At 42.4% G+C, this 18,800-nt stretch overlaps 4 protein-coding genes across 7 annotated transcripts; 2 read left to right on the forward strand and 2 right to left on the reverse strand.

Annotated features, from left to right (window-relative positions):
- Positions 1-577: 577 nt before the first annotated feature.
- LOC115684504 (beta-galactosidase-like) lies at positions 578-6,223 on the reverse strand. The gene is made up of 18 exons (XM_030609244.2): positions 6,003-6,223; positions 5,785-5,880; positions 5,564-5,676; positions 5,391-5,457; positions 4,819-4,911; positions 4,403-4,546; positions 4,149-4,237; positions 3,952-4,057; positions 3,723-3,810; positions 3,331-3,449; positions 3,077-3,241; positions 2,651-2,823; positions 2,429-2,538; positions 2,216-2,325; positions 2,009-2,119; positions 1,550-1,660; positions 1,258-1,463; positions 578-1,174 (listed from the first exon to the last, which is right to left on the reverse strand). The coding sequence occupies exons 1-18, from the start codon at positions 6,186-6,188 to the stop codon at positions 946-948; spliced, it is 2,316 nt and encodes a 771-aa protein (XP_030465104.2). The 5' UTR covers positions 6,189-6,223; the 3' UTR covers positions 578-945.
- A 2,495-nt stretch (positions 6,224-8,718) lies between these two features.
- LOC115684509 (thiamine phosphate phosphatase-like protein) lies at positions 8,719-10,982 on the forward strand. The gene is made up of 4 exons (XM_030609252.2): positions 8,719-8,955; positions 9,158-9,279; positions 9,391-9,592; positions 10,529-10,982. Exons 1-4 carry the CDS (start codon positions 8,812-8,814, stop codon positions 10,859-10,861), a joined length of 801 nt encoding a protein of 266 aa, XP_030465112.2. The 5' UTR covers positions 8,719-8,811; the 3' UTR covers positions 10,862-10,982.
- A 1,230-nt stretch (positions 10,983-12,212) lies between these two features.
- LOC115684507 (mitochondrial carrier protein CoAc2) lies at positions 12,213-15,227 on the forward strand. 4 transcript variants are annotated; one of them, XM_056310614.1, is made up of 7 exons: positions 12,213-12,588; positions 13,574-13,659; positions 13,740-13,947; positions 14,059-14,185; positions 14,263-14,444; positions 14,533-14,658; positions 14,738-15,227. In XM_056310614.1, exons 1-7 carry the CDS (start codon positions 12,457-12,459, stop codon positions 14,873-14,875), a joined length of 999 nt encoding a protein of 332 aa, XP_056166589.1. In that variant the 5' UTR covers positions 12,213-12,456; the 3' UTR covers positions 14,876-15,227. The 4 variants fall into 4 exon arrangements, with proteins under 4 accessions (XP_056166589.1, XP_056166591.1, XP_056166592.1 ...); XM_056310616.1 differs by having other exon boundaries at positions 12,446-12,588; positions 13,282-13,659; XM_056310615.1 differs by having other exon boundaries at positions 12,464-12,588; positions 12,754-13,659.
- Positions 15,228-15,530: 303 nt separating this feature from the next.
- LOC115684505 (pentatricopeptide repeat-containing protein At2g15690, mitochondrial-like) lies at positions 15,531-17,502 on the reverse strand. Its single transcript, XM_030609245.2, has one exon. The coding sequence runs from the start codon at positions 17,366-17,368 to the stop codon at positions 15,860-15,862; it is 1,509 nt and encodes a 502-aa protein (XP_030465105.2). The 5' UTR covers positions 17,369-17,502; the 3' UTR covers positions 15,531-15,859.
- Positions 17,503-18,800: the final 1,298 nt, after the last annotated feature.

Raw genomic sequence — 18,800 nt, forward strand, 5'->3', positions numbered from 1 at the left:
GAACGTTGTGATAAAGCTATTATAAGTAGGTCATGACTTTCTTCAATCTTCTCTTCGTTTGGATGCAAATCTTTTGCGGCTCTTAAATGGGCGAAAATTATTCTCTTCTTTCTTCAAGCGCTAGACACATTCTACTCTCTTCCTTTTCTCCCAACTGAATTTAACGGGTTAAAAGTTTAACTATGTTTTGAACAGAAGCCGCTATGACCTGCGACACTGATTCAGCATGAAGCATAAGAAGAAAATATTCGGTGCTACTGGATCTTCCTGAAGATCAGCATTAAGGACATGCCATAGTTCAACTGAATCAAATAGGATCAGCAGCATGACTGAAATACTTCCAAGCTAACTGTTATATTATTCACATTTGATGCATTTTCCTTTTTCTGGTGAGAAGAGATGTAAAGTTATAACTCCAGATGCATAATGCAACAATTTTGCATCATTAATATGAGAGATCTGCTTTAGCTATCGACATTTTTCTGTCAGCCTTCTTTAGTTTTCCACGCCCCTTTTTTTGTCTGACGGCAACCTTGTAAGTAGGAGAAGCAATTAACCTGAGAAACCATGTCGATCGATGATTGAACGGGATTATTCCCCCCAATATTGCATTTACCCAGCTTTCTTTCTAGTACAAACTTCCAAAAAAATGAAGAATATAAGTAAAAAATTTAAGCTGTCATCTAAGGCAGACGCGAACAAAAACTAAAGAAGTAAAAACTATTTCCGACAACTAACATAAGTCCTCTACTGTTGTATACACCGGCATTTTCCTACAGTCATTCTCCTCCCTCAGCATCAGTATGACTTCAATGAAATGGCGCGTTAGTATGCTTGACTTCACACTTTCACTTTGTCAAAGGCGAGTTAGTAGTTACGGCATCCTTTGCATATATAAGCTTCTAAAGACTGAAAAAAGAAAATGAATGTTGGTACCCTTGAGCATCATCTGAACAATGGAAGTTGCTTGATTCCAGAAAATAACAGCATGAAAACTAAGAAAGCCATAGAAGGGCCATGCGAAGCACCAGGCCCTTGATGGGGGAGGTTGTTCTCCGATGGGCTACCCCCTGATCTTTGGACCAAAGAAACTTGGGTCGGGTCGCCGCCCCATTCTTCAAAAACGACCAATAGATTGCCTGTGGGATTGAGCCACGATCTCGGAACGTGGTACCTGAAAGTCAAGAGCTTGTAACAGATGTTCATCTTAAACAGAAGAACCATAGAGAAAAAAGTGTAGTTCTAAAAATTTCTCACCATCTTTGGGAAGCCTCTCCACAATTACTCCGGCACTTGTTCTCGTCAAAGGTTCCCGCATAATTGCAGGCACCACAAGTGCCATGAGCTGTATAAGCAGGCCAGTGGCGTCCGATGCTCCGACCGTTTATCCATATCTGACCCTTTCCCATGCCGTTCATGTCCAAGGCTAATGGAGTATTTCCTCTGGGGGCATTGAAAGTTGTCTGCAGACAAAGCATGAGCTGATTTTTATAGTGGAACTGGACTTACAGTTAACGTTTAGTGTATTTTTTTTGGAGGTGATCTTCACCTTGTACCAGATCAGGGGCTGATTTTGGGCCAATGTTGAACCTCCAGTCCATTCAACTGAGGAACTGCCGCTTGGGGTGTGAAGACTCAGAGCTTCGCCCTTCAGACCGACCTGTTCCCAGAAACTACTATTTAGGTTCTGATGATTGTCTAGCAGATTATTCTCAGTGTCCCATGTCATACAGTATGTGAGTTATGTACTGATAACTTCCCAAACCTTATAGAAGTGAATCATTCCATACAAAAACTTCATTATCAAGACTAAGCAACCATCGATCACATTTAGTAGAAACGATCCTTTTTCTTTTTTGACAGCTCCCAAATTTTCATTCGCATTTTTCAACTTTTTTTTTTTTGGAACGGCGACGAGTGCACGCTGATATGGTCTCTTTAATTGCTAGAAATTGTTGGTTTGGAAAGCTAAAAAAGAACAAAGGAGCAGTGCACAAACTAAAGATACCTTGCATGACCATTTCCATTTCGACAAGTCCCATTTTCCAGAATTCATACCCTCTAATGTAATTGGCCCGAGAACCCCAGTATTCCATGTCTCAAAGTGCAAGCCAATATTCTGAACATTGGAAACAGAAGAGACAATACTCCTTGTCAAAATGTATTTAGCCATATCATCTGTTACTGAGAACAATCTGGGAAATGGATAACTGACCGGAAGCCCAACAGCTACACTTAATAGTGACACCTTGTTGATGCCGGCCGTCAGCTTCACTTTATCACTATATGTTAATCTCGGATTCCCTAGTCCCCCATATACCGACCCTGTAGTACAGACACATGATCGATAGAACATATATTTTTAAGTTGAGATTTCGAGGGCTAAAAGGATATTGCGATTTCAGACCTGAGACAGAAATTGATCTACCTGCTTGTTGACCGTTAACAAAAACATGAAGTGCATGCCCTGCTGATGATACGGTGAGAACGGGATATTGCCCATTCATTAGAAATGCTTCGTCTTGACTTATTGTGAAGCTGAACGAGCAAGAACATCAGAGGAAAGCAAAACTGTAAGCACGCAACAATTCGAGATTGAAACTTCAATAAGGTTCATGAGATGTAATGGGGTAAAGCAAGCAGCACTCACTCGATCGCATACCACAGATAGTCCGAAACATCTCTAGTGACACTAATTTGCTCCGATAGCCCTTCATTTGTAGCTCCATCCTCGCCAAAAGAAAAAGTTACTTCTCTATACGACTGCCAAGGGAATGCGCTTTTTATGGGCACCATTTGGACAGGAGAACTCTTGGCCCCAACCTGTAGAGGAGGCGATGGCACCATGTCACCCTCAACCTTAATCACTACAAGAAGGATTTTGTGCTACATCCACCAGCGGCAATGGCAAGATGTTCCTTGAAGTAAATCTTTTTCTGGGGGCAGATTTTTGAAATGCTTATAAATCTTCCCAAATACAGCTTTAGATGGACTTGGTAATAAGTTATGGACAGTAACAATACATGTTAAATTGGAAAAGGCTGACGTGAGATGTTCAAGAAAGTCTTCTCCTTACCATGGCAGTGTTGTAGACAGCAGTTTGGCAGTCGGGAAGAATGCTGATGGACCATGGTGGCAAGTCATATTGCCCATTTCGGAAAGTGACTTTCACGGAATACTGTGTGTCATAGTTCGCCAGAAAGGCTGCACAAGCCCCAGATCCGGATTCGAACACGTGAGCCTAGAAACCAAAACTTGATGGCTAAATTTATTTCCACAAGGGAAAACACATCAGGGTTGGGTTAAATTAAGGGGGCTGAAAAACCAAACCTCTTGTTTACTTCCAAGTGATGACACTGCAGGATCGGCAGCAACTAGTGCTGATTCGCTTTGCTTTATGGCTTGATGCAAGTCTCTCAAGTGACTCCATTTTGGTTCCCGTAGTGAACCTATGACGATATCGTGAATTCTGATGTCAGGAAGATAACCTGATGACTGTCATCCAACTATATCATGAATTACTCTTACTCTTAGATTCAATAGCAACAGTGGTTAACGAGCATGATGTACAATTTGCCTTTACTCAATCAAACTTCCGAAAGCTTAACCGGTTATTCCAATTAGAAGCAGTTATAAACATTCAATGACAAAAAGTAAATAAGACGTGTGATAAACTTAACATGACCTACTCTAGGATGTTTAATGTAAACCCAGTTACATACTGAATTCATCAATAGGAGCATCAAAATCATAGCTGGTGGCAATAAAGGGACCCCCGGCTGTCCTGCCAAAGTTGGTTCCTCCGTGATACTAGAGAAAAAAAGACAATCCAGCAGAAGAAAAGAAATAAATCAGCAATGGTACGGGAGGAGACAAAAAGGAAAGTTTTAGTAAAGATCAAACCAGATGACTGATCATCTGAAGAGAAAATGCTCTTGCAGTCAAGATTACCATATAGTAGTTGAAAAACGAACCGCGGTTCTGAATGAACCTTGCGACTGCAAATGCCAAGTCTTCCACTGGCCTGTGAGGCACTGCTGCCCCGAACCCAGTGAACCTGGAAACAATACTGATGATCAGCTTCGAGACTAGCCATGAGAAAAAGGAAAAAGTCCGTGCATGGGCAGGCATTGGCCGTGGCAACGCACCAGCCAGTCCAGACTTCAGTCCACATCTTGGGTTTATCGTTTGAGTTCGGTTCAAAATTTTCGCAGTAGAAGCCATTGCAAGTGTTGATCTGTCATGTAACGAACTGACACAATTCAAGGACAGGAGAAAACTGGTTCCTAGAAAGCTTTAGTCCTAGTCTTTAGGTAACTCGTCCGAGATAAGTCGAGATTTAACAACTAAAATACCAAGAAATATATGTTAAAACCCCACGAAACGGAAGGAAAATGCAGACCACAGGATCAGGAGCATCAGCCTGCTTGCACATGACCCAGGGGACACCAGTGCCAAGCCCCACAGCCATATCAGCTGCCCATCTTGTGTATGCCTTGCCTGGTTGACCAATTTCCCACTCCACTAGTTCAAACTCATTCTCTATCTGTCCATAAGCCACACGATTCCAAAATATCAGCTAGAAATAAAAAGTGACAATTGCAGAAATATCCTAAAATTTGTCAAACTTTGTGCAGTTAACTCTTAAAAAACTTTGCACTTCGTGCATTTAAGTCCTCAAATTTATAACTTCTGATCCACTTGTGTTCTTCCGTACAAAGCGCATTGAAGTTGTAAATTTTGAAATAAAATCACTTTGTGAGAAAGTCAAATTTTCTTTTTGGTGAAAGAAAAAACAAATTGCAAGAATTGTCTCACCTGAGACAAAATTATCGGACCTCCCTGGGGCTGAAACAACTTCTCTGCCTTCATCATGTCCACTATCTTCTGCGTGAAACCTTGCACTGCATCCTTCATAAGTATAATTTATCAATATATGTTTAAGACTATTCAAATAGCCCTTTTTAAATGACATTGATTGTGGTTCCACAAAAAGTTTTATCGTAAATATTTTGTACTTAATCATGTATTGCATTTCGACCAAAAAAAAAAGAAAAAGTATTGCATAGATTAAATCTCTTAGAACAAGCCAATGTACTTCAAAAGTTAGTGTAACCACATGTTGGTTTCGGCTATAAAAGACAAATTCCTACGCAATCTTATGTTCCGTGGTTAGTTGTATCGGCCATATTATTTAGACTAGCGTCCAAAATGGTAGTTAATAAAGTCATCTCAGAATAGCCAAACACTCGTTAGGCACTCTACGAGGAATTTTTCTATTCCTAAATGATAGAAAAGTACATGCAATGCCAAGAAAAAGTAAAGAATTGACTGAGACTTTTCCTATCGAGGCACTCAATGAGTCAAGGTCCTTTTCAAGGAGGGCAAACCTTGAACGGCTGATTGTCTGTCCTGAAAGCGATTCCATGGACGTATTTCAGCCACACAGGGAATCCTCTGCACCACAAAACAGAACCAAAGAAGAACAGGGGATTCATATTCTTAAATTAACGATTGTGTAATGTAGAAGAGCAACGGCAAATTACTTTCATGTAATCGTTACCCGAGATTCCACTCGGCACAAACGTAAGGCCCGATCCGGAGATGAACGTAGAGACCAGCTCCTTGCACCAGCTTTATGAACTGAACCAGATCGAACCTGTCTTCAAAATAATACTGCACAAAGGGTAAAGGAAAAAAAGAAAAAAAAAGAGCCAACTGTATTAGTTTATAGCAAATACTTAAATTTAACAGGGTGGGAATAATCTAACTTTATAAATTTACTTTTCCTTGAGAAGGTTCATGTCCATTCCAGAAAACATAGGTTTGAATAACATCCAACCCTCCTGCTTTTGCCTTCTGTATAAGATCAGGCCACATCTGCAGCCACCCAAGAACAAAAGGCATATAAGATTCACAGCACAATGCTTTTAGAAAGAATCAGAAAGAAGCATAGAGAAAAAGAGAGACACGTCATGAATTGCATTGGGTGAGTCAGTTACCTCAGGAGTGCTTCTGGGGTAGTGAATGGAGCCAGAGATGAGGATCCTCCTCTGCCCATCAATGACAATGGCTTTTTGGTCGTAAGAAACAGAGCACGACACTGAACGAGCCCATGAGATTAGAACCAATGCCATCACCAATCTAGCTCCAATCACGGTACAAAAAGCATGAACCTTCGAACCCATGCTGATGATGATGAGGATGAGGATGCTTCCTCTGTTTCAGCTTCAGTAAAAAAGCAACGACCTTTTATCTTTTGTTTCCCCCAAACAGGTTTTGCACGTACCAAGAAATCGATAGCGACAATCTGTTGCTGTCAAACAAGTCAAGAAAAGAGTTGGAAAGCAAGAGGGAGAGAAGAATTGTCAAATTCCTGTTATTTATGTAATAAAGTGAGAGTTGTTTGAGGCAAGTAAATATGCAATGTCCCATCTTAATGTATGGAATCAATCTAAACCAATCATGATGCAGTAGATGTAAGATACGAGGAATCTCCAAGAATATTTCTTGCGCAATATCCCCTGAAATTCAACGTTGCCGTGAATGTAGTACTTGTAGTTTTCTGGATTAGATTCAAGAAAACATAGAATGCCCAGAAAGAATTCTGTTCAGAACGCTCACTTTCATCATGTTTATCGTGGTCATGTTTATATTGGCAAGAGAGGTGTTTCACGGAGTAACAATTGTTCCCTCCTAGGGTTTTATATTGATTGCATTCCAGGCCAATAACCTGAAATGTATCCTGTCAAAGTTAGTTTCGGTTTTTGGAATTGGGAGCCAAGCCGGTCGATGAATCGGCGGATTCCAAGGCTAACCCAGGAATTGGCTTACTTTCTTTTTATTGCAAAGACATGGAAGATCGATAACAGTGACGATTTTCACATACCGTGTTCATCTTAATCCGAAATGAGAAAAGAGAAAGTGTATATAGCACACTTAACTTAGAATTTGGTTTCGGACCCGTTCAAAACAATTTGCAACTGAGCCTAGCTAACCAATTTCTGTGTGAACCGGTTTGGAATTGATCGGGGTAAGGCCGGTTCATTTTGGTTCTCGGGTTGAACCAGCCCGATTGCTCACTCCTAATTTCTTTCTTGTTGCTCAATGAATTTCTTGCATGGCAAAGAGAGAGATTCTCTTAAATCTCTTTCACTACAAAGAGGAAGTTCTCGACATAAAAAAAAAACAAAGCACGAGCAAAATAAAAAGAAGAAAATTAGCAATAATTTTGTGGAGTTGTAATTTGGGAGTGAATAAAGTTAGCGAGAAAGCACAAGTCATTTAATTTGGTTCGATTCCGAAACAACGATTTTGTTCGATCCGATCTCACTCCTCTTTGAACTGTATCAATGCCGCTTAGTACATGTTGACATTCGAATCACACCAAATTGCATACTGCAATCGAAGAGCGAACGAATGATTGTTGGTAATGTTTAACAAATAAAGCGTAAGGACCTTAGTAAAATGCTAAAAACTGAGAGGATAATATTGGATAATCTGTGGTGAGATCTGGTTGAAAAAAAATTAAAAATCTAGTGAAAATATCATGTCTGCTTTTTCATAGATTAATGTTTTCTTTTTTCCCCGATTAAAATGAATTTTGAACATTACCTATTGATTTATTTTAGCGCAAATGCCACCAAAAACCCTAAATTGTACCCACTGTGACATATTTACTCTAAAATTTTTTTCTGCGACACCAAAAAATCCTAAATTTGTACCCGTATGACACATTGATTGACCATCCATCAGTAAATGAGAATCGTTAGAAATCTTAGACGCCATAAAGCAAACAATGTTAACACACGCTCGCGTGGTTTAGGTGAAATAAAAATAACATTGTTTTGGTTGAAAAATTATCTAAACGAAATCTTGATGGAAGGTAAATGTGTCGCACATGTACAAGTTTGGGATTTTTTATGTTACAAAAAAAGTTTAAGGTAAACGTGCCACAACGAGCATAGTTTGAAATTTTTGATGTAAAAAAAAATCTGGTTAAATGTATTTCCTGTATTTTATTATAAAGGGTTAATACCACGAAAAACTCCAAACTGGTATAATTATGAAAATTTTATCCAAAATTATTTTTTTGACCACCAAAAATCCCAAACTGGTACGTTTGTGACAAATTTATCCAAAACTATTTTTTTTACCACAAAAAACCCTACACTGGTACAATTGTGACAATTTTAACTCGAACTAATTTTTTAACCACAAAAAATCTCAAACTGGTACACCTGTGACAAATTTACCCCAAATTAATTTTTTAATCACTAAAAACCCAAAAATGGTATATTTGTGATAAATTTACCCTCCGTTAGTATCCGTTAAATTGGATTAATATCATGAAAAATCACAAATTGGTAAACTTGTGACAAACAGAGAGGTAAAACCCCAAACTGTTACACCCGTCAACTACTACGTGTCATCAAACTTAGCAATTTAATAGTAAAATTTAATGGAAACTAATTTATTGTAAATTTGTCATATATGTACCAGTTTGAGATTTTTGGTGGTCAAAAAATTAGTTCGGGGTGAAATTGTCACAGGTGTACCAATTTAGGATTTTTTATGATCAAAAAAATAATTTGAGGTAAATTTATCACAAATGTACCAATTTGAAAATTTTCATGATATTAATCTTATTATAAATAAATAAACTTTTTCTTGTCAGAAAATAATAAATGAACTTTTGCTTCACAAGTCACAACTCAAGTTGGGTTTTGGCAAGCGACCCAAAAAATAGAAAAATTGGGTTTTGGCTCTTTCCAGGTCGTCGGTAAGTCGTCGTCGTCGTCGTCGGAGACCATGGCGGAAGAAGCGGTGGTGGTGGTTTTCGACTTCGACCGGACGTTGATCGACGGCGACAGCGACAACTGGGTTGTCACGGAGATGGGTCTGACCCAGTTGTTCCGTGAGCTCCGCTCCACCATGCCCTGGATTTCCCTCATGGTTCGTTCCGTTTCGACTTCCGCTCTTTCCCAATTCCCGTCGCTTCTCGGCAAACGCAATCAGCAGTGGAATTTGACCCTGTGAAGCTCGTGGGGCGTGCGCCTCTGAGTGCAACATGCTCAAAGCTTGTAGCTTTTTTGATATCGTTAGTGTGAATTTGAGCAGAAATTGATCGTTTGTGGTGTTCTTGTTTCATCCCCAGAATAGGATGATGATGGAGCTCCATTCAAAGGGCAAGACAGTTGAGGATATTGAGGAGTGCTTGAGGAGAATGCCTCTTCATCCTCGTGTTATCGAATCCATTCGAGCAGCTCATGGATATGGGTAATGAATGCGTATGATGTACTGAGTTGCATATGTGTGAGTGTGATATAAGAAGGAATTAGAATATATTAGCTAAATGGTAATGTTTATTTGGGGGCTCTGTCCCCGTAGGTGCGACCTGAGGATAATTAGCGATGCGAATCAGTTCTTCATAGAGACGATCCTGAAGCGTCACGGGCTGTTGGGTTGTTTCTCTGAGATCGTCACGAACCCGGCTTTCGTAGATGCGGAAGGCAGGCTAAACATTGTCCCTTTTCACGATTCTGCCTCTTCTCCTCATGGATGCAACTTGTGTCCCTCCAATATGTGCAAGGTAATGGAACAATGATTCACACCCTGGACTCTACTTCTTCACATATGCGATTCTCGTGTTTATGTGTTGCCTAAATCTTGATGCATTTATTGTCGGTGACCCAACTGTTATTTAGCAGGACGATATATATTGCTATGTGCTTTTGTGGATTTGTGAAGCATTTTTGAGCTTTGAGGTTTTACGTGAAAGGAAGAAGCAGTTTGCCTTACTTTTAAGCTTTGTCTGCGTCCATAATGCTTTAGGGCTGCCTGTCGAGAAATTTGAGCTTCATGAGGAACCATGATGAGGGTTCCGTGTAGTTTGCTGAGAGGAATTTGTGCTTGAATTTACAATGTGCATTTTCGTTCTATGAAGAATGTAGATGGGATGTAATTATTCTTTAAACAATGGAAATTGGATGAAGTTGTATAGGAGTGTGTTACATCAAGAACGATAGAGAATAATCTTATTGGCAATAAAAGGTCTTACTTTTGTCAAATAGGCGAGGGAAGCATGTGCCTCCACTTAAACAATCTGGCTGCAAACGTGCAGAGGGTGGCAGGAACATCCTCGGGTAACTGTGGAAGGTTGATCTTCGACATAGATGCAACGTTTTGTGTGCTTATTACATGGCCTTATGGTTTCAGTATGTAAGACTGACTAAGTCTTTAAATTGTGACGGGTTGTTGAAACGTATAATAGGAAATGCTTTTTAAATTTCAGTGGCACAACAGTGTTTTCATTGCTAACTGTGTGAAATACACATTCATCCGATTTGTATTTTATCGCCTTTCTTGTATCCCAGTAAAGTTAATACTGCTTTTGGATCATCAGATTTCCACAGATAGTCCATTTTGTTTATTGTCTTAAGGAAATCTGCGGATCTTTGGTGTGCCGGCTCATTAAAAATCCTTCATGCTCCTTTTAAGTTTAAACGCGTGGCGCTTTTCTATACAGGGCCTGGTTCTGAAGAGGATTCAAGCTGCTGATTCTGAATTCATGAAGAGAAGATATGTATATCTCGGAGACGGGAGAGGCGATTACTGTCCGTGCTTGAGGCTCGGAACACGAGACTTTGTAATGCCGAGGAAGAGTTTCCCTCTCTGGAATCTCATTTTCAATGACCAAATGCTTATTAAAGCCGTGATCCATGAATGGAGCGACAGAGAAGAGCTCGCGGGGGTGCTTCTTGACATTATAGACAGGATTCTAACGGATGAAAATACCAGGACGGGGCTCATGGCCTTGCCTGATAATGGTGGTAAGACAACTCAAGTCTCTTACCCTTAAACAATCTTCGCAGAACCAACCCATTTGATCACTAGGAACTTGGTGAGACATGAAACTGATTTTAACACCACGATGCTGGCAATATTCAATCAAACCGATGATTATCTTTCTTTCTTTATAATTTTTGCTCTACCGTCTCTTTCTGTTTGGCTGATCCATATGGCAGGTTTCTAAAAAGAAGTTCGGTTCTTGGAAAGTTTGGTTTCGTTTATCTGATCTGCAATCGTATTCAATCTAACCGGATGATCATTATAGTTCATAGTGAACATGCAGTGATCTATAGAAAGCATGCTGTTTCCATCTCTTTTGGGAAAAGAAGAAGAAGAAGATATTGCTAGGAGTGTGCTTGGTTTAAGGGTGATTCTTTAACACGATTTTGGCTTTTCAAATTTTGTTTTGACCTGTGGTTTTTCCAGAGTCTTGGATTTGGAAATTGCGGCTGTTGAACTGTTTTTTTTGTTGGTTCTGCGCAAGTAATAACTCTAAATATACAAGGAAAAAAATAATCACATGATTGGACATTTTAGTACTATCTATATCTATATGAATATACAATAACAACCTCTTTCTTAAGAATATATGACTTTAGTTTGCAAGGGATTGATCATTTTCTTTGCAACGAGTACTTTTCTTGCGCTCGCCATTCATTTTGCTTCCAACTAGGATTTGTGCTCGTCTCGTTTCTTACCATCGGTTTTAGTTCAACAAGGCATCAAAACAAGGGAATTTCCTAAAATTTGTTCTTTTTTCAATCTTATCGAGACTCGTCATCGTTCGAAGCACTGCTTTCCCGATAACCAAATATTTCTCAGACGATGTATCTATTTGCTATATCCTCACATGAAAGTCACATCCGGTTCAACCTTAAACATCCGGGGTTAAAGGTCAATGTCCACATCCGACCGATGGCGTCGAGGTCAATATCCGACGGTCGACTCTTCGTCGGTGGTAGATAAGATGAAAGTCGCATGGTTCTTTTTTTTACCCGGTATACCTACCGTCGCACGTGAGGCAAATCTTGATCAAACGGTCTCGATCGACGTTAATGGCGTTGACCACGGTCGGGCGCTGAAGTCAAAGGTCAAAGCCCCGCAAAAACGACAGCCCTCTCCCGTTCTGGCTTACCGCCTGAGTTCTGATTGGACCCGGCAACACACAGCTGTACTTTCAGTTCGCCCTTTTGTTAAAAAACAATCTTGAAGTAATATTAAAAAAGAACACGATTTGACCAAAAACAAAAAAATAAAAAAAAAAAAAAAAACGAGAGCTGGTCGCTCGCGTGTGCAGCCAGGTGCAGGCGATCCGCCCCCTCCTCGCCCACTCGCGTCCCGCCGCGCGCGCGCCGCCCCACCCGGCGCCGGGGCTCCGCTCCTGATTGGGCGGCTGAGCCGGGAGCAGCGGGGGCCAAGATAGGCCGGACCGCACCCGATCGCGCCTCCTCTTGGCCTTGTCCTGACAGGTCAGATTCTTTTCTCTGTCTTCCTTCTTTCCCCCGAAAATTTCATCCCACAGCCTCTTCGCGCCCGCCATTAGAGACGTCTCGAATTCCTCCGCTCTCTCTCTAGAGAGAGAGAGATAGAGAGTGAGAGAGAGCGATGATCGCGTCCATGGACGGCGTGATCGAAGCCATGCCCGTGTTCGCCAAGGAGCTGGTCGCCGGCGGTGTCGCCGGCGGCGTCGCCAAGACCGCGGTGGCGCCCCTGGAGCGCGTCAAGATCTTGTTCCAGGTACGCCCCAAGTTCCGCTCTTTCCTCTCCCTCTCGGAGCCCGAATCTCGCCGTGGCTTGCTGGGTTGGTCTCCCCCGCCCCGCCCGGTGATCCCCGTCGGGGGCCGTGTTTCTGATCGAAGGCGACTCTGCGCTTTGGCTGCTGTTGATTGTTGAGGGCTGCAGAGGCTCGTGGTCGCAGTTGAGTTGGCGTGCGGAGGTTTTGGCCGCATTGGTTTTGTTTGGCGATCGGCATTATCGATCGCATGATCGAGGTTGTTTTGCACGAGCTATTTATTATGCGAGAGGACGATCGATCGTTGAAGTTTCTCTTCTGTTGAAGTGGACACTCGCTGGATAACCCGCGAAACAGTTAGATAATCATGAGCTGTGGTAGTTAGTGTTGGGTTCATGAGTTCTTGTATGCTCGGTTATCCTGATTTGCAAAATGATCTCATGACAGCTCTGTTTGACCCGATAGAACTGCACAGAGAGAGAGAGAGAGAGAGAGAGAGAGAGAGAGAGAGAGAGAGAGAGAGAGAAAAACTGATAGCACTCTCTTTTGTAGCTGGAATGCTGGACGCCATAATTTCTCTCTGTCTCTCACTGCGGAATGCACTCTGTTGAATTCTCTTCCCGATTGTGTCTGTCTGCACCTTCTGTGACCATGTTACGTTTTGAGTAATATAATCGTTCTTGTTTTATGACCAACAGCAGGATAGTGGTTACTTGGAATCCACTTTTGACGAGGGCTTGCAAATTGGGACTAAGTTCCATTTTAACCGATATATGTGGAGCGTTTAGCAGCACACGAGCAAATAAATGAATAAAAGATATTTGTGGAGGATTCTTGTTTATATCTGGAAATGGTGCTGATGTACATTTTGAGGATTATGTTTTTAGAGTATTCTGCTTTACCCCTGGATTTCAAGATTACATGCTGTCGTAGGCTTAATAAGTGCATTTGAGTTTTTCTTCTAAATGTATCTTGCTAGTATTCATTTAGACCAGAAGAGCAGAATTTCAGAGCATAGGGCTGTTTGGATCTATTAGAAAGATTGCAAAGACAGAGGGGCTTTTGGGTTTCTACAGGTAGATTGATATTAATTGTCATCGTGTGAAAGTTTTTCATAGGATATATTTGGTATTGATTTTCTTGTTTGTTTTTTCAGAGGAAATGGTGCAAGTGTTGCTCGAATAATACCATATGCGGCACTTCACTATATGACCTATGAGGAATACAGGAGATGGATCATTCATTGGTTTCCAGATGTTGGAAGAGGCCCTGTGCTTGATCTTGTGGCAGGATCGTTTGCTGGGGGAACTGCTGTACTTTTCACGTATCCTCTAGATTTGGTTCGGACTAAATTGGCTTATCAGGTAGAGCAATCATGTAGTATTGCCATGAGATTATATGCATGTTGATTGAAACTGAATGCCAAGAATATGTTCCCCAGTAACATGTTGGACCAATTTGCTATTTTTGTGCAGGTTGTTGGTTCATCAAACTCTTCTGTAAAAGGAGTGCTTGGTTCTGAACAAGTCTACAGAGGAATCCTGGATTGTTTTTCAACAACATATAAAGAAGCTGGGATTAGAGGGCTCTATCGCGGTGTTGGTATGATTCATCGGCTGCTATTCTTAAGGAGGATAATATTTCTTCTGTAGCCATTAACATGCAGAAACATTTTTCAGCACCATCACTCTACGGAATCTTCCCTTATGCGGGTTTGAAGTTTTACTTCTATGAGGAGATGAAACGCCATGTCCCCGAGGAACACAAAAAAGATATCGCGGTGAAGCTTGTCTGTGGATCCGTTGCAGGTTTATTGGGTCAGACATTTACTTACCCGCTTGATGTTGTGAGGAGACAAATGCAGTTAATTTGAATAAAAGATGTGGAGTTGATTATAGATACCAATTGGAGGGTGTATAGGGATGATCCAAAAGAAGTTTTTGCCTTGACAGGTTCAACGGCTCACGGCATGTAACAGTGCAGAACTTAAGGGAACTGTGGAAGCCCTTGTCAAGATTGCCAAGAGGCAAGGATGGAAGCAGTTATTTTCAGGATTGAGCATCAATTACATAAGGGTAGGAAGTTGAGCAAGTTTCCATTTGTTAATCACTGTACATTTATGTTTTTACTAAATGCCGGTTTGTTTCCTTTCAGGTTGTACCCTCAGTAGCTATCGGGTTTACTGTGTATGATGTTATGAAGTCAAACTTAAGAGTCCCATCACGAGATGAGGCTGTGATTGAACTAGAGTTGAAAGAACAGAGTAGCCATGCATCTTCGTTGCACTCTTGAGGACGCTGATCGTTAATATTACGAGGCAATCAGAGGACTCCATTTTGCAGCTGGCTTTCGACTCTGTTTGAATGCTTTGTACCATCAGGTCATTGGTTGTATATTTCATTTTCCCTCGGACATTATATGATGCTCCGAGCTGCAGCATCCAAATGGACCTCGTTCGAGGTCCGTTATTGAAGGAATAGTCAATAAGGTGCCATACGGCAATCTTTAGAATTCAGATGGTTTAACCATCCAGATTACCTGTATACTAGGATAGGATTGACATGCAAGTTGTACATACGTAAGGTGTAACCACCCAGATTTCCTAGCGTGTTAGAATAAAGCACCATAATCTGTTGTTCTGCGAGCTTCTGATCTGATTTCCTTGCCTCCTGAACATGTTCTATTTTATGCGCTTGACACTTTATTCTTCAATATATCGCATCATCAGTTATTTGCGAAAGCGCAGTGGGAAGATCTTGTTATTCGATCAGCTCGAAAATTTGAGCTAGACATTATAGCGCTTTGCAGACTTTGGTGAACTATGACAAGGAGACTATGCAAAGATTTCCTTCTGCAGAAAGAAGCAATCTATTGCTGGTTGTTCTCGCATAATTGAAAAGCAGTTTGCAACCTACTTGCTTTGGAAAAAAGCAACAGAATCAATCACTTCCGAACCCGGGCATATCGATTATAGGTGTTGTCATGGTTCACAAAGGAGAGAGAGCATTCCCCAAACTCATGGAGGTGGTGAAAATTGTACAGATGAAAAAGGGACGCCAAAGCGAAAAACATTCATACTGCCTTCCAGGATCTCACCCATAATAAAGGTGCTAATGTCATCACTATAGGTCCGTGAATATGAGCATCATGTACAAGATCAAACTCACATGTCTAGACAATCATTTGATCCTCTACAAGAAAGGACCATATAGGGCACTTTTTATGTGGTAGAACTTTGGAAGAAACAAGAGCTCCCATCACTGAAGAAAACCGACTTCACCAAAAATCTCCACAGGAGCACTGGCCATCCCTAAAATGATGGAATCGTTTGTTATCTCTCACAATCAATTCCCTCCCCACGATTCTAGACATGATTTTGATCGCATTGTGACAGTCACCACAAATTCGGAGATTCTTCATGATCCTCAGAGTCGTTCTTGGTGGCGTGCTGATCAAACCATAGGCAATGGCCAAGCGCTCGCTGTGATATTGCAGGGCCTGCTCTTTCGCCTCCTCGTCAATGTCGTGAAGGACGTATCTCGTGTCGGGTACATACCCTGCTTCCCTCATCTGCCCATTCAAGCCTCTTGAATTCACCTCTTCCTTGTATGGTTCGATGCATCGATACTCGCTCAGCTTATTCTTCTCCCCAATCATATTGACTGCAGAATGCTTCCTTCTTGGAGGTAATGGAAGTTTTTTAGCAATTGCCTGGGAAGGATCAAGAGCAACCAACAACTCCTCGGCTCGGTCCTCGAGCTCAAGATCTCCATGAATCCGAGCATAATTCCTTAGTGCCTCCCAAATCTCCAAAGTGGGTTCGATTGGTATTTTCTCAACAAAATCCCATGCTTCGCACAAATGACCCGAACTTCCATACACATCAATAACCCCTAAATAATGCTCGACGCTTGGAACAATACCGAATTCCTTCCTCATCGAATCAAAGTGCGCGAGCCCTTGTTTTACTGCTCCTGCGCTCGCACAAGCGGCCAAAACAGCCGTGAACGTCTCGCCATCGGGGAGCAGGCCCGCCTTCCTCATTTGCTCGAACAAAAGCAACCCATCATTTCCTTGGCTGCTCGCGGCATACCCATTGATCATCAAGTGCCACGAGCTCATATCCTTCTCACGCATTCTGTCGAACACCCGGCGTGCATCTCTCATACTACCACAATTCACGTACATCCTCACCACTTTCTCACTCAAATCCACAGCGCCCGGAAAGCGAGACCGCCTCAACAAATCATGCACTCTCTTGCCCAGATCGAGAGACCTCGAACTCCCGCACGATTCCAATAACGCGCCGAAAACAGCATAATCCGCACCAACTCCCCGTTCCATATACCCAACAGCTTCTTCCACCCTACCCTCCTGCAACAGACCCATCAGATCAGCTCCCTCCAAACCCCCTCCAACCGACCCCAAACTCCGCTCCCTCGGCTCGCTACCCGCCCGATTCTCCGCCAAATTACGAGCATCCTTCGAAGGACCTTCGCGGCCCTGTTTGCGAGGTGGGCTTTCGGTCCTGTCCTTGGTGGTGGAGCGAGGGCCCGCGCCTTCTCCTACGCGGCGGCGGCGGCGGTAGATCCTGGGGTTGTCGGCGTTCGGGACGGCGTAGGAGGCGCCGCAGAGGGGCCTCAGCCCGGGACTCTTCAGCGGCCGGAGCGGCGGCGTCTTGGGACGACGGAGGTTGATGGGGTTCGGCGTTTGTGGGCGTCCGAAGTCCGGCGAGATCCTGGAAGCGGAAGTGTAGAGCGAGGGGGAGACGAGGGAAGCGGCCATTGCTGCGCTCCGACGAAGAAACGTAAAAAGCGAGAGCTTTTATCGCGGTGGAGTGACTCTCAGATATTTGTCATTTTGTCCCGCGGTCCAAAAGCCTCGACTTGATATATCGCTCCAGATTTATCGATGCAGAGCGCATGATGGCATGACCTATAATAGAGCTGTAACTTTTTTAAGTACTATTGCTTTGTAAGCTGTTTGCACCAAAAAGTGGTAAAAAATCATGAAAATAGGCAAAGTAGCAAAAGAGTTACGGGGCACCTAAAGGCCATTAGTTAAAAGAATCGAATGATTGGTAAATCATTCAATTCTTTTAAGGGGGCATCTGTTTACACCAAAAAGTGGTAAAAAATCATGGAAATAGGCATAGGGAGTTTTGGCGTCGGTAATCATGGAAATAGGCATCGGGAGCTTTGGCGTCGGTAACTTACCGATAGTTCGCAACTTACCTGGAGTGGGTGGGTGAGCGGAGGATTGGCATCAGACAACTTACCGATAGTTAGGTATCAATAACAAAGCTTATGGATAAGGGTGGTTATTTGAGCGTGGAGAGTGCTTAGAAAATAGGAAGATAATAACCACCGTTAGGAAGTTACTTTTTATTTAAAATTTAAATGTTGTAAACGCTTATACGGGATTATAAATATCCCAAGTTTATATTTTAAAGAGCCCCCAATCTACACATGGAACTCACGTTCTTTATCGGTTTATCTTTCTTTTATCTTTACATTTCCTGCACTCGTACCTTTACATTTGGCCAAGGCCATTATTTTCCTGCAATTTACAAGCTTTAATTCTTTAGGAGTAGTTCTAATGCTCAGATTCACGTCGTCGAGTCGTCCTCCGATATGAATCTTCATCCTTGGTGCTTCGTCGTCAAGTCAAATCCCGGCGTAGTACCGCCGCTCTTTCAAGCTTCGTCCTCGAGTCAAATTTCGTCGAAGTTTGTTTCGATAGTACTTCCTAAACTTTTCCGTCGAGTCAAACTCCGGTTTGGTTTAGGTTTGTATAATTCCATGTTGATTTTTATGATCGCTTGGATATTTCCTGTCAAATCACCACAGAACCCGTCCTTCAATTAAAAACCGAAGATCCATTTTCGGTGTTTGTTTCCTTACGGATTAAATTACGGAGAAACATAAGCATAATTCTGTATCGGGTGCCCGTCACCGCCGGCTGTCCTGGCGGGGTGCGAGACCGAAGCTGTCATCGCCGATCGCTGCAGTTTCTCCCGTGACCATGCCCGTCGGGTGGATTGAACAGGATCCTTTCGTGGATCTTCGCCGCCAGGTGTGCGTCGACGGCACGAAGATGTCGGAGATGGGACATTGGAGTGCAGGCGTGAGTGGCCTCCCTTAGTTACTGATTCCATGGCTTGTGTGCCGCTCGATGAGCCGGGCTTGCACGGCCGACATATGGATTCATGCCATTA

Source organism: Syzygium oleosum, unplaced genomic scaffold (assembly GCF_021117445.2).
Source record: "Syzygium oleosum isolate NSW1041296 unplaced genomic scaffold, Sole_v2.1 Sole_v2.04, whole genome shotgun sequence".
NCBI lineage: Eukaryota > Viridiplantae > Streptophyta > Magnoliopsida > Myrtales > Myrtaceae > Syzygium > Syzygium oleosum.

Coding starts and splice junctions, on each gene's coding strand:
- LOC115684504 (XM_030609244.2), bottom strand. CDS start 6,188: ATGGGTTCGAAGGTTCATGCTTTTTGTACCGTGATTGGAGCTAGATTG. Junction 2,824..3,076: donor CTGTCTACAACACTGCCATG/GTAAGGAGAAGA, acceptor CCTCCTCTACAG/GTTGGGGCCAAGAGTTCTCC. Junction 1,175..1,257: donor GGAGAGGCTTCCCAAAGATG/GTGAGAAATTTT, acceptor CTTGACTTTCAG/GTACCACGTTCCGAGATCGT.
- LOC115684509 (XM_030609252.2), top strand. CDS start 8,812: ATGGCGGAAGAAGCGGTGGTGGTGGTTTTCGACTTCGACCGGACGTTG. Junction 8,956..9,157: donor TGCCCTGGATTTCCCTCATG/GTTCGTTCCGTT, acceptor TTTCATCCCCAG/AATAGGATGATGATGGAGCT. Junction 9,593..10,528: donor GTCCCTCCAATATGTGCAAG/GTAATGGAACAA, acceptor TTTTCTATACAG/GGCCTGGTTCTGAAGAGGAT.
- LOC115684507 (XM_056310614.1), top strand. CDS start 12,457: ATGATCGCGTCCATGGACGGCGTGATCGAAGCCATGCCCGTGTTCGCC. Junction 12,589..13,573: donor GCGTCAAGATCTTGTTCCAG/GTACGCCCCAAG, acceptor GTATTCATTTAG/ACCAGAAGAGCAGAATTTCA. Junction 13,948..14,058: donor GGACTAAATTGGCTTATCAG/GTAGAGCAATCA, acceptor ATTTTTGTGCAG/GTTGTTGGTTCATCAAACTC.
- LOC115684505 (XM_030609245.2), bottom strand. CDS start 17,368: ATGGCCGCTTCCCTCGTCTCCCCCTCGCTCTACACTTCCGCTTCCAGG.